This window comes from Cinclus cinclus, chromosome 1, assembly GCF_963662255.1.
Source record: "Cinclus cinclus chromosome 1, bCinCin1.1, whole genome shotgun sequence".
In the NCBI taxonomy this organism is placed as follows: domain Eukaryota; kingdom Metazoa; phylum Chordata; class Aves; order Passeriformes; family Cinclidae; genus Cinclus; species Cinclus cinclus.
Window position 1 is genome coordinate 119,515,369 of NC_085046.1, and position 13,105 is coordinate 119,528,473.

The window sequence follows — 13,105 nt, forward strand, 5'->3', positions numbered from 1 at the left end:
TTTGATTCTCATGCAGGATTTTTGTCTGCTAAACTTGGGAGGTCAATGCTTAGGTGCACACAAAACTCTGTTGTGTCTGCCTTAACAAGCAATGCAGCCCATTAAGGAAACTTTCATTAAGTGAAATGGTTGGGGCAGAGGGCCTAGTGTCCAGAGGTTGGGGCAGTTTTGGGAGTGGTTATTCTACTTGAGAACATCAGCTGCACTTCTGCAAAGCAAGGTTTTGGAAACAAGCGAAGTCCAAGAGACTCCCTAAGGGGAATTAATGTGGTGAGAAAAGGTGGCCACAAAGTTCACTCCAGAAGTGTGCTGGTGATCTGAACCATAACTCCAATACAAAGGTATTTCCTAAAAATAGAGTATCCAAATTATTCACCATCCATCTAATGACTAAATACTGAAAGTCTAACACACAGATACAATGAAATATTTATTGAAAAGTGTCTATCACAAGTAATTTTTCAGAAAATACCAGATTTTTACTGCATGTTCTACAGTTTGGCAATCTAGATATGAAAAATTATACTACCTACATTATCTTCTGCTTTTTCTTAGAAGGTTATCATAGCTACGTTTTACAGTCAGACTCATACTTCTCTCATAGACTTCAAGTTTCCCAAGAATTCACAAGTTGTCTGAAACAAATTTCCATAATGTAATTGTACTTTGGGAACAACAATGAAAGATGCTTTCCCCTATAGCTGGTATCTGTGGTGGGAGAAAAGAGAGGAAGATTAAGACACGTCAGCCTAACCTGAAGTAAAGGGTGGAAGTTTTCAATATGTGCTTTCTCCAAACTCTTCCTCTTCTCTATTGGAGAAACAATATTCCATATTCTTCACTTTTGGATCACTGCAAATTAACAGCCTGTGTATTATGCTGAAGTGCCTCACGCAATATAGAGAAGTATAGCGTCAGTTGCTCCAGATGAAAAGCAGACCTTCTAAAAAGAATTTGGGACTTCTGATGGATGACAAGTTAGGTGAGAGCTGTCCATTTGCAGAAAACCCAATTGCATCCTGGGCTGCATCAAAAGCAGAGTGACCAGCAGAGCAAGGGAAGGGATTCTGCCCTCTGCTCTGGCTCTCTGAGACACTACCAGGAGTGCTGCATCCAGCACAGGAAGGACATGGACCTGTTGGAACAAGTCCAGAGGACGGACACCAAGATGATTAGAGGGGTGGAACACCTCCCCTGCAAGGAAAGGCTAAGAGATTTGGGATTGTTGAGCCTAGAAAAGGTTTTGGGGTGACCCTGTGGCTTTCCAGTACCTGAAGGGAGCCCAAAAGAAAGATGGAGAAGGACCTTTCACAGGAACATGTAGTGAAAGGAAAAGGGAGAATGGATCCAAGGGAAAGATAGTAGGTCTAGATTAGATATCAGGAAGAAATTCTTTATTCTGAGGGTGGTGAGGCACAGGAACAGGGTGCCCAGAGAAGCTGTGGCTGCCCCATCACTAAATATGTTCAAGAACAGGTTGGATGAGCCTCTGAGCACCTATTTGGATTCTTGTTCAAGATACCATTTTCAGAAAAACATCATCAAAATGTAATTTCTGTCTCTATGACTAATGAGTAATACTTCTGTGTAACAGAGTTTAAAACTGAATACTGTTTACTATACATACTACTTTTGAAGATACAGGAAAACATGAAATACAGTGCAGTGCCATCTTCATAGGAAGGAATTCTAATTTGACTGATTTTCCATAAAAAATTTATGTCTTCTCTCTCAGCTATTTTATCTCCTGAATATTAAAAAAAACCCAGGATATAAGAAAGGATGCTCCCATTATTCCTGGATCCTTGGATCTGGATGCTCACCACTTGGGTGCCCTAGAATATGCCCTAGAATGCTGTATTTAGAAAGAGCCACAACCTTAATGAACCTTTGTGTCACAGACAGTTGGGAATTTAACAAAGATGAATAGGTACTGAAAAACTCTCCATTCCCCAAGCACTTTAATCAAAATGCCTGAAAATTACTTCATATTTCCTTCTATCAGCCTAAGCACATTTAAGAGGATGAAATCTTCCTATATAAAGACATAAATGGAGAATAGCCATGGGTTTACCTGTTGGAAATATTTACATGGACTCTGACTGCAAAGGAAGGTCTCTTGTTTGCCCAAGGCAAAACTGACCTGCAGTGGAGCATATTTCATCCCAGAGTCACGGGGGAAGACAACTGCAAAGGAACTGCCTAAGAATACAAGTCTCACAGTCTATCCCAGAAGCACGAGCCATCCATATCTATGACGAGAGACATGTGGAGCTGTCCAAGGAAACAAGGCTTCAGATGGGCACAGATCTGGCCTTGCCACATGCTGCTTATGGGTTCTCTGGATTTCAGCTCTTCACATTTTCCATGACAATTAACACTTCTGCAACATGTCCTAAGCGTTCACAAGATGACACCAGGAAATGAGTGGGAATATTGCCACATCTAGACAACACATATTGCAAGCTTGCCAGTCACAGCTAACACCGTGCTCAGTTGTGGCAGAGACCATGGAAAGGGACACAGGAAAATTCCCATTTCTGCTGCTCCTTTATCAAAACTGACTTTTACAGAGTGCAGAATCATCAGACTTGAATTCTAGAGACAGACTGATTTAGCAATGTACTACTAAGTTTTAGTGCCACCCAAACCACTCATGTAATAGATTATCAATAAGAAGTTCAAGAAGCAGACTAAAGTCTTCTCAATCTGCTGCAAAAAGTCAGTGTTTATTTAGAACTAGTGATGCAGATTTGGTTTATATATCAAGGAACTTAAGAAATCATGTCAACAAAGATATTTCCCCCCTTATTTTTTGTTTCTAGTAATTTGTGAGATTCTAAAAAGTCTTAAAAAGAAACTGTGTAAGAAAACACACAGAACAGTAGAAAACATAGGACTAGCAGATAATAGCAAAAATGCTAGCTTGGAGAAAAAAAGCAAAAAAATATCAGAGCTATCACAACCACTGATCTAATGATATATAGAGCGTTAAGATTTTTCTTCTAAAGGAACTCAGAGACTGCAAATGCAATGTGCCCTGTTTTGTCAGCTGTATAGCAAAAGGTGGTTAAAAAATTACTTACATGGCAGTTTCTGAACTCTACTGAGAGAACTTCAGACCAGAACCCACAAGTTCATGTGGTCCATTGGCCAAGTAACAACTTTCTGAGTTCACAGCTTGTCATGCAGTTCCCGGTATATATATCAGTAAAGAGTGTTATGAGGAATGAGATGCTGGCTATTTTAAATAAGGATTTTGAGACTTAATATTTGGCTACTCCTAACACAGAAAATGTAGGAATACCTTGTAAAGTTTTTCACTTTCAAGCATGCAAACAGTAAGGTTTTAAAATAATATTTTGAAAATTGCTTTTCTTACTTTAAATACATAGAAGGCTTGCTCTACTGAACTCATCTTTGTTAACAGCTATGCCATATACATGAAATCAGAATAGAAATATTTCAAACATGCCTGACATTAAATTTGCTTTAATTTTGCAGATTTAAGACTAATTAACACTATGATGTTATAGACTTTGTATTTTACAAAAAAAGTAGGAGAAATGAAATTATATTCCTGGCCAACAGCTCTCAGTGTGCATGGGCTACAAGAGACTCAACAAAGTAAATGTGGTGGTTAGTTTGTATATAGATATACATAAAAACATCTTGCCCTATTTTGGCTGGTCTCATCTTCAAATAATAGTAGTAATTAAACACCAAGTAAATCTTGATTAAGTACTTTATGTATCAATTGCTATTGATATTATATATATAATATTGATATATTGATATTCATGCACTGTTTTGCTTGACACCATCCTGTTTCTGTACTCACTATAGAAGCCCAAATTCACCTGCAAGCACAAAGATAATTTTTACTAACAACAAGAAAAAAAATTTACCTTGAACCTCTAAGCTGATGACATTTTCCGTTATTTTATTCAAACAGTCAAACTGTTTGTAGTGAAGAATCTTGCAATTATAAAAAGGTTACAGGTTACTCAATTATACTAATTCCTATCGAGGCTATTATTGTCTCTTTCTATCACAGATTATCAAATCATCAGCTTCTGACCATGAAGCCTGATAAATTTACTTGATACTGCTTCTCAAAGTAGAGCACTATTCCTGAATCTCATTGTCTGGAAACTACCAGAAGGTAATTTCCAGCCTAAATTTTTGTGTGGTTTTCAAAGAAAGTCCCTGCTCAAAGCAGCACATTCTACTTCAAGCCCAGACTGTTCCCTGCTTTCCCCTCCTCTGATGTGAGAGGCTTAGAAACTTCTCCAGTATTTGGGCTCTGGCTAACCCTTAGGTTTTACCACATACACCCCCATGACCCTCATCTTCCTCTTATATCATGCATTTCAGGTGAAAGAGCTATAACATCTTTGTACCTCCTCAGCTAGCAGTGAGAACCTTAAATTTACATAGAAATTGTGTCACTGCTACAATGCAAAATAAGAAAGAAAATTGAAATCATCTGAATAGAGACACGGGTGGACAGTATTTGTAGCTAGTAAGCAAGATTCAACTTGGATATTTATCTGACAAGTACATCAATGGGTTAAAATTCACTGCAGCTGGGAGATGAGAGTATCTCAGTCAAATTAAGGTTCTTATCCTTTCACACTCACATGTCCCATTACACCAAATATTTGTATCTCTCCTCTGCAAATAGAGGCAGCATATATCCAAAACCAATCCTTTCAGAAGTATCATGGACTATTGTATTTCCTTTCTTTCTCTTCGTCTTTTCAATTGGGAATCTGACCGTGCACATGTTTAACAATTTTCAGTGTTCACAAACAGTATTCATATTCTTTATCCAAGGCCAGACAGAATGACCACAAAACATCACAGGCCCAGCCATTAAGGGCAAAGCAGGTTGCCTTCACTACCTCCTGGGAACGTGGAGGTCTTCAAGTGAATACGAGAGCAGCATGGAGAAGTCAAGCCTGCTCTGCCATTTAGGTATAGAAGACACAAGATTATCTCATGAAGACAGAAGCACAATGACAAAGCAGGTGGGACTGTTCATAAATGGGAAATATTATGCTCTATGTTTGACCAGTGTCTGAACTCCAAGACTGACAGACTTAAAGCCAAATTCACCTGGACAAAGAGGGGGAGTGCTAGCTTCCATTCCTCTCTAGCCAGCACCAGCAGCAGCAAATTCCCCAGCTTGTTTCATCAAACCTGGAGACACAGGTACTTCACTCACTGACCAGGAGTCAAATGACACAGCTAATCCCAAAGTGTAACCAAGTTTCATGCTTTTCTATCTACTTGGGACAAGCAAAATCCATCAGAAAATTATAAGATGCTAATGCTAAATCATCAAGCCACAAGTCTGAAGTTGCTAAGGCTCTTCAAATACTACCCTATTAAGGTGTGATCTTTGACTAAGAGGTTCTACTTCTGCTCTTTCTGCAGGTACACAGAGACAGCTGGGGCTGGATTCCCTTCTCATCAGTATTACTGGCCAGACACATGACACATGACATTTCATATGACATTTTGTACGGAATCACCCAACTGTGCACACATGTGCATAACAGGCTGGTCCCACGGGAATGACACCACCCCAGAACGATGTGTTGTGGTAGTTTTCAGTAAAGTAGTGGACATCCTCACAGGTCCTTGAAATCCCACAGCCTGTGCACAAACACTGTGCACGTTTTGCTCTGGGACCCTCAGACACACTCAGTGTTCAGTGACCACACTCAGTGGTCACACTACCACGTTTCATCCGCAGCCTGAAACAGCATGTGCTGTGAACATCTCTATGAGAAGCTTCCAAAAATAAATGATATTAAAATTGTGATGCTTCTAAGAGTTTACTTTCCTTTTTTCTTTCTTTAAGTAATTTGTCATTTGGAGTATTTTGTTCACCTCAAATGCCTGTGGGAACCAGTACTGCTATTAACTTATCACTTAAATGAGGTCCTTTCTTTCAGGAAAAACGTACGGAGGAAACTGGAATACAGACTCTTTCAAAAATGGATGCACATACACGTAGAAAAGACAGTAAGTACATAAATATTTATTAGCCAGTCTCCTCCCCAAGACCTTGCAACAAGAGTTGCTCAACTGAGTCAGCACAGAAGTGGACAAGTAATTTCACTGGCCAAGTGCCTATGAAAGAGGAATAATAGACCATTATGCTACATGTGCTCAGAACAGACAGAAAGACTCTTGGGGAAGCAGAACAAAAGCCCAGGTAAGACAAAGAGTCTGGAAGGAAGCCAGTGTAATACAGCAAGGAAAAAAAGGTGAAGAGCAGGGAAGGAAGGATAGTCCAAGTCAGCCCCTTGCCTTCACATAGATTGGCTGTATCTGATTTTTATCCTCCAGAAGTGACATCAGATGGAAGATTCTTACTAGCCTCTACAGACCCCCAGCTTGCTTTTGGGAGCCCAGGACCTCTGCAGTTTTGCCTGTGGCCAAACAATGATCCTCTTGGGCTCTTCTGGGATGAGTAAAGAAGTCAGTATCCACAGCTCTTGATGCTAATACCCTACTGAAAGGCAAATATTACATCCACCTTTATTTCAGGATGTCTAAATACAGAGGTATCAATTACAAGTTTCATACCATCAAGCTCCTTGTAGCAAACACAAGTATAGAAATTTCAGCGTATATAATTAGCAGGAACTCCTGAAATGAGTAATTAAAAGGTACCAGAATCCAACCAGAATCACCAAAAGAAGCATCATTTTGTCTGATTACCACTACCTACCACAACTTTGCATCCCAAAGCACATAAAAATATGAAAAATGTAAAAAAATAGGAACAAATTAAAGATCATTCACTGCCAATGTGAATTGCTTAATTGTAATACTGAAAGACTATTTTCAGGGCTACAAAGTATTGCTAGAATTTCAATACAATTTATGGAAATATAATTTACTTAGAGAAAGTCAAAGTCTACATCACGTGCCGCAACAACAACCAGTTCTACCCTCTCTATAGATTTTAACATCTTACTCCCTCATTACTTTAAGAAATACTGAAAACAATTTTTTATCCATTCTGTAATACTGTAACTTGACAGCAAACATATCACACAGTGCTGCCTTTTGAAACCCTGAAGATGGATTTATGTTCACCAGACTTAAAACAACCTTTTTAATGGCCACAAATCAGATAGTCTCGTAGTGGAGAACTTTGCCTTTGTGTCAGATCTCATTCTCATGTTGCAGCAGGTACTTAAAGAGTGAGAATATTTTTTTTTCCAAAGGATTTTTGATGTCCAACTCCCTTTGAAGCCTCCCTTCCTAGGTATCTTTGAAAATCCGATCTTCAATTTGTTATCCATTTTCCCTTCCCCCTTGATATCTCAATGCCTTCCCTCCTTCCTTATTGAACATTCAAATAAAAGGGCAGTAGCAGGTCTGTACTGCTTAAATGAATGAAGAGTAGTTGCTCAGAAAATAACAGCTCCTTCACCTAGTCCTCATCTACTCCTTTCCATTTCAGTTGCATAAAACATCATCATGATGGGCCACAGGCTTCTGTTTCTCACTCTATGCCATCCATCAGATTTGATTTACATTCTTAAGATAAAAGTAAAGATCACCGTAGGCAGAAACTGAATGCAGTCGTCTGCCATGGAAAACAGATTTCCTACTCCTTTCAAGTTTACTGATTACTCACGGCCTTTCCCCTCTAAAGGGTATCTACCAAAGTGGGCACTGTGTTGGAATAGCCACCAGCTGTCTGATAAAACTTAATGAATGGCAATTTTATGAGCTTCTGTTGTTATTGTTCCTTTAACTCCTTCAGTAGCAACCCACCATGGCAATTCACTGACAAAGGAAGATTAGAGATAAGGCAAAACTATGAGCATTTTGATCCCTACTCCAATATTTTTTTTTAAGATACTTTCTTAGGCAATTTATACACGGCCATAATTTTTATGGTGTCCAAAGCCTGCTCTTTTCTACAATAAAGGGTATATTGTGGAAACACACTGAAAGAGAACATGAAAACATCAAATACTATAGTATTTATATAATTAGCATCACCAAGGCATATTAGGACTGATTTTTCTGAGTGCTTTTAGCCAGACATTTTAGTCCTCTTCATTTGATCCTGGGAAATTTCTGTCTGGTCAAGGTCTATAATTTCCTTGTTACTTCCCCATCAGTGAAGTCCATGCTGCCTGGCCAAGAGAAGAATTTTGCTCTATCAAAGTGAAATTAAGCACACAAAGAGTTATTATATATAAGCAGCATGTAGAGATTAAATTCAGACTCAATCGCACAACTAAATCCCCATTCAGTGCTTTGTAAACTTACAGCTAAGTGTGAAGCTAAAAATATTAGCTAACAAAGTGAGCTATCTTCCAACCACATCCTCTTGCAGAAAAACATCAATAGAAGACAAGTCTGAAAATGTGCCTTAGAGGAGTTAATGAACATTTGTTTGAAATGCAGCCATTTCACTTTGGGACAGGTATTTTTTCTCTTTCTTTTTTCTTCCCTTCCCCTACCGTCCTCTAGTGAACATATCCTGTGCTTCAGGGTATGGAAACCTGTCAAAATCACACCCATAGTTAAATCAAATTTAACATATCTTTACAAGATATTTATAACATGCAAATACCTAGAGGCCCCACTTCTCAGTCACATGAAGGTCTCTTATGCTAGAGAAGAAGGGCTCTGTCACATTAGTGAGAATGTGTGCATGGTAGACTAAAAGCTGGTTTCTCATATTATGTTTGAAATGTGAAGATTCAGCAACCCACATCTCCACTCCATGTGCAACAAACAAGCAAACCACATTACAGCATCTAGAAAGAGGTGTTCGGTGAGCCCTGACAACCGCATCCTTACAATCAGCCACTTGCGTCACAGCAGGATTCTGCTTCAAGAATCCCAGAAAAAATAATTTTACTTCACCCATCATTAAAAAAATAGGAAATTTTGCTTCATTCACTCCACTCCTTCTTAAGTCTCCTTAGCAGCTCAAGGAGCCTAACAAAACATTTTCCCAAGATAAAACAGATTAGCAGTAAAAATTCCACCTTCAGATTCTTAGGCATCTGCTTCACTCACAAATTTTGTCTCTTGGCACACATCTCATTCAGAAATAAATTATTCTACTAGTTTCTTTGAAAAACTTTTCCTTCTTTGTCACTTAAGAGCAATCAGAGACAGGAATTTTCAAATTCGAGAGCTTAGAGCAGAACCGCCAAGCACAAGCTGTCTCTCGGGACACTTTTGGAACAACATCCGAAATTGCATGCTGAGTGCCCACGCCTGCTGCGCCCACTGCAGCACCCAAACCTGCTGGGCTCGGTGTGCTAGGGCTGAGCAGCCAGTCTGCAGTGCTGAGGAGGGTCATGTCACCTGAGGGAAAAGGGCAAACAAAAGAAAACCGTTTGGCTTCATCTCAGGAGGCAAACATGTATTGCAAGTTAGAGTTTTCTGGGTAGAATTCCCTCCAAATTCATTCAAACTGGAAAGTTCTAGCACCAGATAAATAAGATAAATAACTTTTTCATCTCCTCTACAATGGTTTAATTGACTTTCTTCAATGAACTCTGATACCTACCAAGAAGTTGAGATATTATTTCCAAAATTGTTTTCTACCTGAGGTCAGAGCATTAGTAGACACAATATATGCTTCGTTTCCTGACAAAGTAATATTAAGCATTTCTCAGAGTGTATGCACACAGCACTAAATTAACAAAAAGTCAAGTCAGATGATGAATATCTTTCAGTGTTTCCAGGAACACCCTCTATTTTTGTTCTACAAAAGAACCTCCAAGTTATATAGAAGGCGGAAAAGCTCATGGAGTTTACAACAAAGGCTTCTGTGAGCTAGAGGAATTTTAATTTGAAAGGGCAGTTTTATCTTGTACTAAAAGTGGTATATACCTGGTAATACGATATAAAAATAAAATAACACAGTTGTGTATTTTAAAGGAAGAAGACTCATTTATGGTCATAAAATATCTTCCTGCTTAAACTACATGAGCATGTTAAGCACTTTATTTATCCTTTAAAAAGTTTAGTTTTTTTAATTGGTTTTTTAAAATGGCTTAATATTTGATTGAAGCAATACTTTCACAGGAATAGCAAAAAGTAATTTACACACAAGTCTGGCACAAGTTCCTGTTAATCTGATAACCCATAGACTGTCCCCATTACCAAGGACTACAATTACAATGAATAACAGAGATATTTGGGGGGGAAGGGGGAGGGGGGGAAAGGAGGCAATGACAACATTTGTTTGATTGACATGTGACTTTCCTGGAAAAATGCAATGCATGTCCATAATCCTAAAGAGTGACAACACTACTGAAACCCAGTTCTTAGAAAAAAAAAGAAAGCATGTCTTTGCTACAACAGTTGTAACAGTTTACCTATACATTTATACTAAAGACCAATACTGAATCTGCATGACCCTTTTCTAGTAATGCATTAAGTCTCTGCTAACACAGCCAGTCAAATGTCATGTATGATCTTTCCCACTATTGCCATAGAAATGATACAGGAAAGAGCATTTTTTTTTTGCTGCTTGTTGTATAAACCCTTCTGTGTTTCATTACATGTATTATTATATATATTATAGATGTATTATATTACTGGCAAAGCTGTTAGGTTATTCTGTTGTTAGTATTCTACTGAGAACAAACATAACTTATCAACTGCCTGACTGCTTCTTGAGAAATAGGTATCAGTTTACCCCATTGAATTACTACACCTGTTTGAATTTTGGCCACTCCATTAGAGCAGCAAGCTAGCCTGAGGAAATTTCAACACTCAGTTTTATTAGCCTACTTGACAAAATTTTCATAGCCTTAGGAGTTTGCAAATAGTGAGAATATAAAGAAATACCAAAATAGTGAAAAAGACTGAAAAATTACATTTTGTATTATGGCAGTTGTAAACACCTACTTTTTTTTCTCTCATCCTTAAACTTCCTTTTCAGTTTTTTGGTTTTTTTTTAATTTAAGCTCTGCACATACTATCTGCTCAGTCCATTCAAACTCCATGAAAGAAACACAAACCTGTAATGAAAGCTATTGCTGAAACTTGATATTAGTAACTACTGATAAACACTGAACATTGCCTTTATGTACCATATGAATAAACACGTAACACCTCCAATAGTAAAACATTATATAGCTTGCTGACTGTAAGAACATCAAAGCAAAAAAGGAGAAAAAAATATGAAACACTGAAAAAAAAAAAGAAAAGGCTGGCTCACCTTCTGTGCCATTGGGTGTCATGGAATTATTATTTATATGGGAGTTATCAAGTTTTGGACCACTGGGGGATTCACTACTACCACTTAGTCGTCTATGTGGGCTGGCTAGATCCTGCATTTCCATAGACCTGAAAACAAGATGCAACTAGTTTTAGTGACATAAGTCAACATGAATTACAGAGGAACTGCCTTTATGAGATGCAGCCTGCTGTTTATCAACATCCCAGAAACACTTAGCAAAAAAATAATTACTTCTCCCAACTTGATATTTTCCAGTGCTTAACTCATGTTGTGGCCCCACATGACTGACCAGCTACTGTAATTATTTTTGCAGCTTGTTACTAAATAAAACTTAGATTCCAAGCACCAAAAATTGATGTAACCTTGTATTTTTAAGATATGTACAAAGATGGAATCACCAACATATGAAGCCATATATTCTCTTAAAAACAAATTAACACTCTGCTTTTTCAAGATTTACTAAGTGGCAATATAATGGGCCTCCAAAACAAATAAAACACTTGAAGCAATTGTGGAAACCTATCATCTACTGACAGGGAATGAGATATTCCTGATGCATGTGTTTACTCTGGCAAACTACTTAATTGTTCCTCTGTTTCTTTTGAAACAAATGTAGCATTAAAACATTATTATGTCTGCTCACTTGTTTGCTTTGTGGATTACATAAAGCGTGCCCAATTGGAAAGAGATATGACCGACATACAGTGAATCCATACAAACGTTAGTGTGCCTCAGCACTCTACTGTATCTCAGCAGCTGTCGCTTAGTCAAAATGAGAAAAGAGCAATTCCCACCCAAAAGCAAAAATTAAACGTTTAAGCGGCACAAAAGCAGATGAATATTTAAGATTTGTGTTTTCAATAGCCTTATATTAACAAGCCAACAGTCATCACCACCATGACATACCCCTTGGTTGATGTTGGGGCTTACGACTGAAGTACCCTATCCTTCTGATCCTTTATACCTAAAACTTTTGATATCATTATTTGACGTACTCTTTCTAAGTAATTGCTCCCAGTAGAAACTTCATAGGTTGCTATGCCTCCAAAGCATTTGAACCAGTAATATTTCAGTTTAAAAGAAATGCTTAGGCTCTTTCAAAGAGTATTAAAATTATACATAAAATTACTCCTGCAGTGATGGCATAAATATATTAAGTGTCATTTCAGGTACGAAGCTTTTGTATTTTAACCAAAATTTTATCACAGGTTCAAAACATAGATCCTTCACTGAATATTTCTTTACCTAAAACAATCTACACAAAAAGAAGATGATACTGCAATGAGTTCAAAACACCAGCATTGAATATAAACTCAATTTAGTGAAAAAGTTACGTGGTCATGGTTTACAGACTTGGTTGCACACACGTAAAAGCTACGCTCCAGCACTTACTCATCTGCTTAAAGTGGGAAACAAGAATAAATATTTTACATATCATTCGAAGTTAAAAAAAAAATCCCCAACAATAGAAAGCTTGCAAAAAATTAGCAATTTTCAGTCAAATCCTTACCTGCAGCTTGAAGAAACAGCAACATCTGAACTGGTTTGGGACTTCTGCACCTGTAAACCAGGGAAACAAACACAAGCTTCTATTACTCCACTTTACTATGAGGCCTTAATTTAAAGAAAGGATATCACTAGGGATGACAATTCTGTCCTTTAAATCCAAAGGGAGAGGAGGAGGGTGCGGCGCCCCTGAAAGGCATATTGTCTTTAAATTGAAGGCTCAACTGTTGTTTCCCCGGCAGGTCTCTCTCCCTCCTCCCCGCGCCAGGGGACGGCAGCCAAGTGACGGGATAGTGATTCATCAGGGGCCCGTGACAGCTGCACAGGGGCTCGCTCCCTCACTCACCC

At 38.3% G+C, this 13,105-nt stretch overlaps 1 protein-coding gene across 3 annotated transcripts in view; it reads right to left on the bottom strand.

Moving 5' to 3' along the window:
- EYA1 (EYA transcriptional coactivator and phosphatase 1) overlaps positions 1-12,805 on the bottom strand; it is an 80,040-nt gene extending 67,235 nt beyond the window's left edge. For 2 of the 3 annotated variants that reach the window (XM_062502383.1, XM_062502373.1), the window contains exons 1-2: positions 12,762-12,805; positions 11,231-11,358 (exon numbers count right to left, since the gene is read on the bottom strand). In XM_062502383.1, the coding sequence (XP_062358367.1) occupies positions 11,231-11,354 (124 nt within the window). In that variant the 5' untranslated portion in view covers positions 11,355-11,358; positions 12,762-12,805. Of the gene's footprint in view, positions 1-9,282; positions 9,364-11,230; positions 11,523-12,761 lie in introns of those variants that run through there. The other variant, XM_062502337.1, reaches the window with a different exon arrangement.
- Between the last annotated feature and the right edge of the window lie 300 nt (positions 12,806-13,105).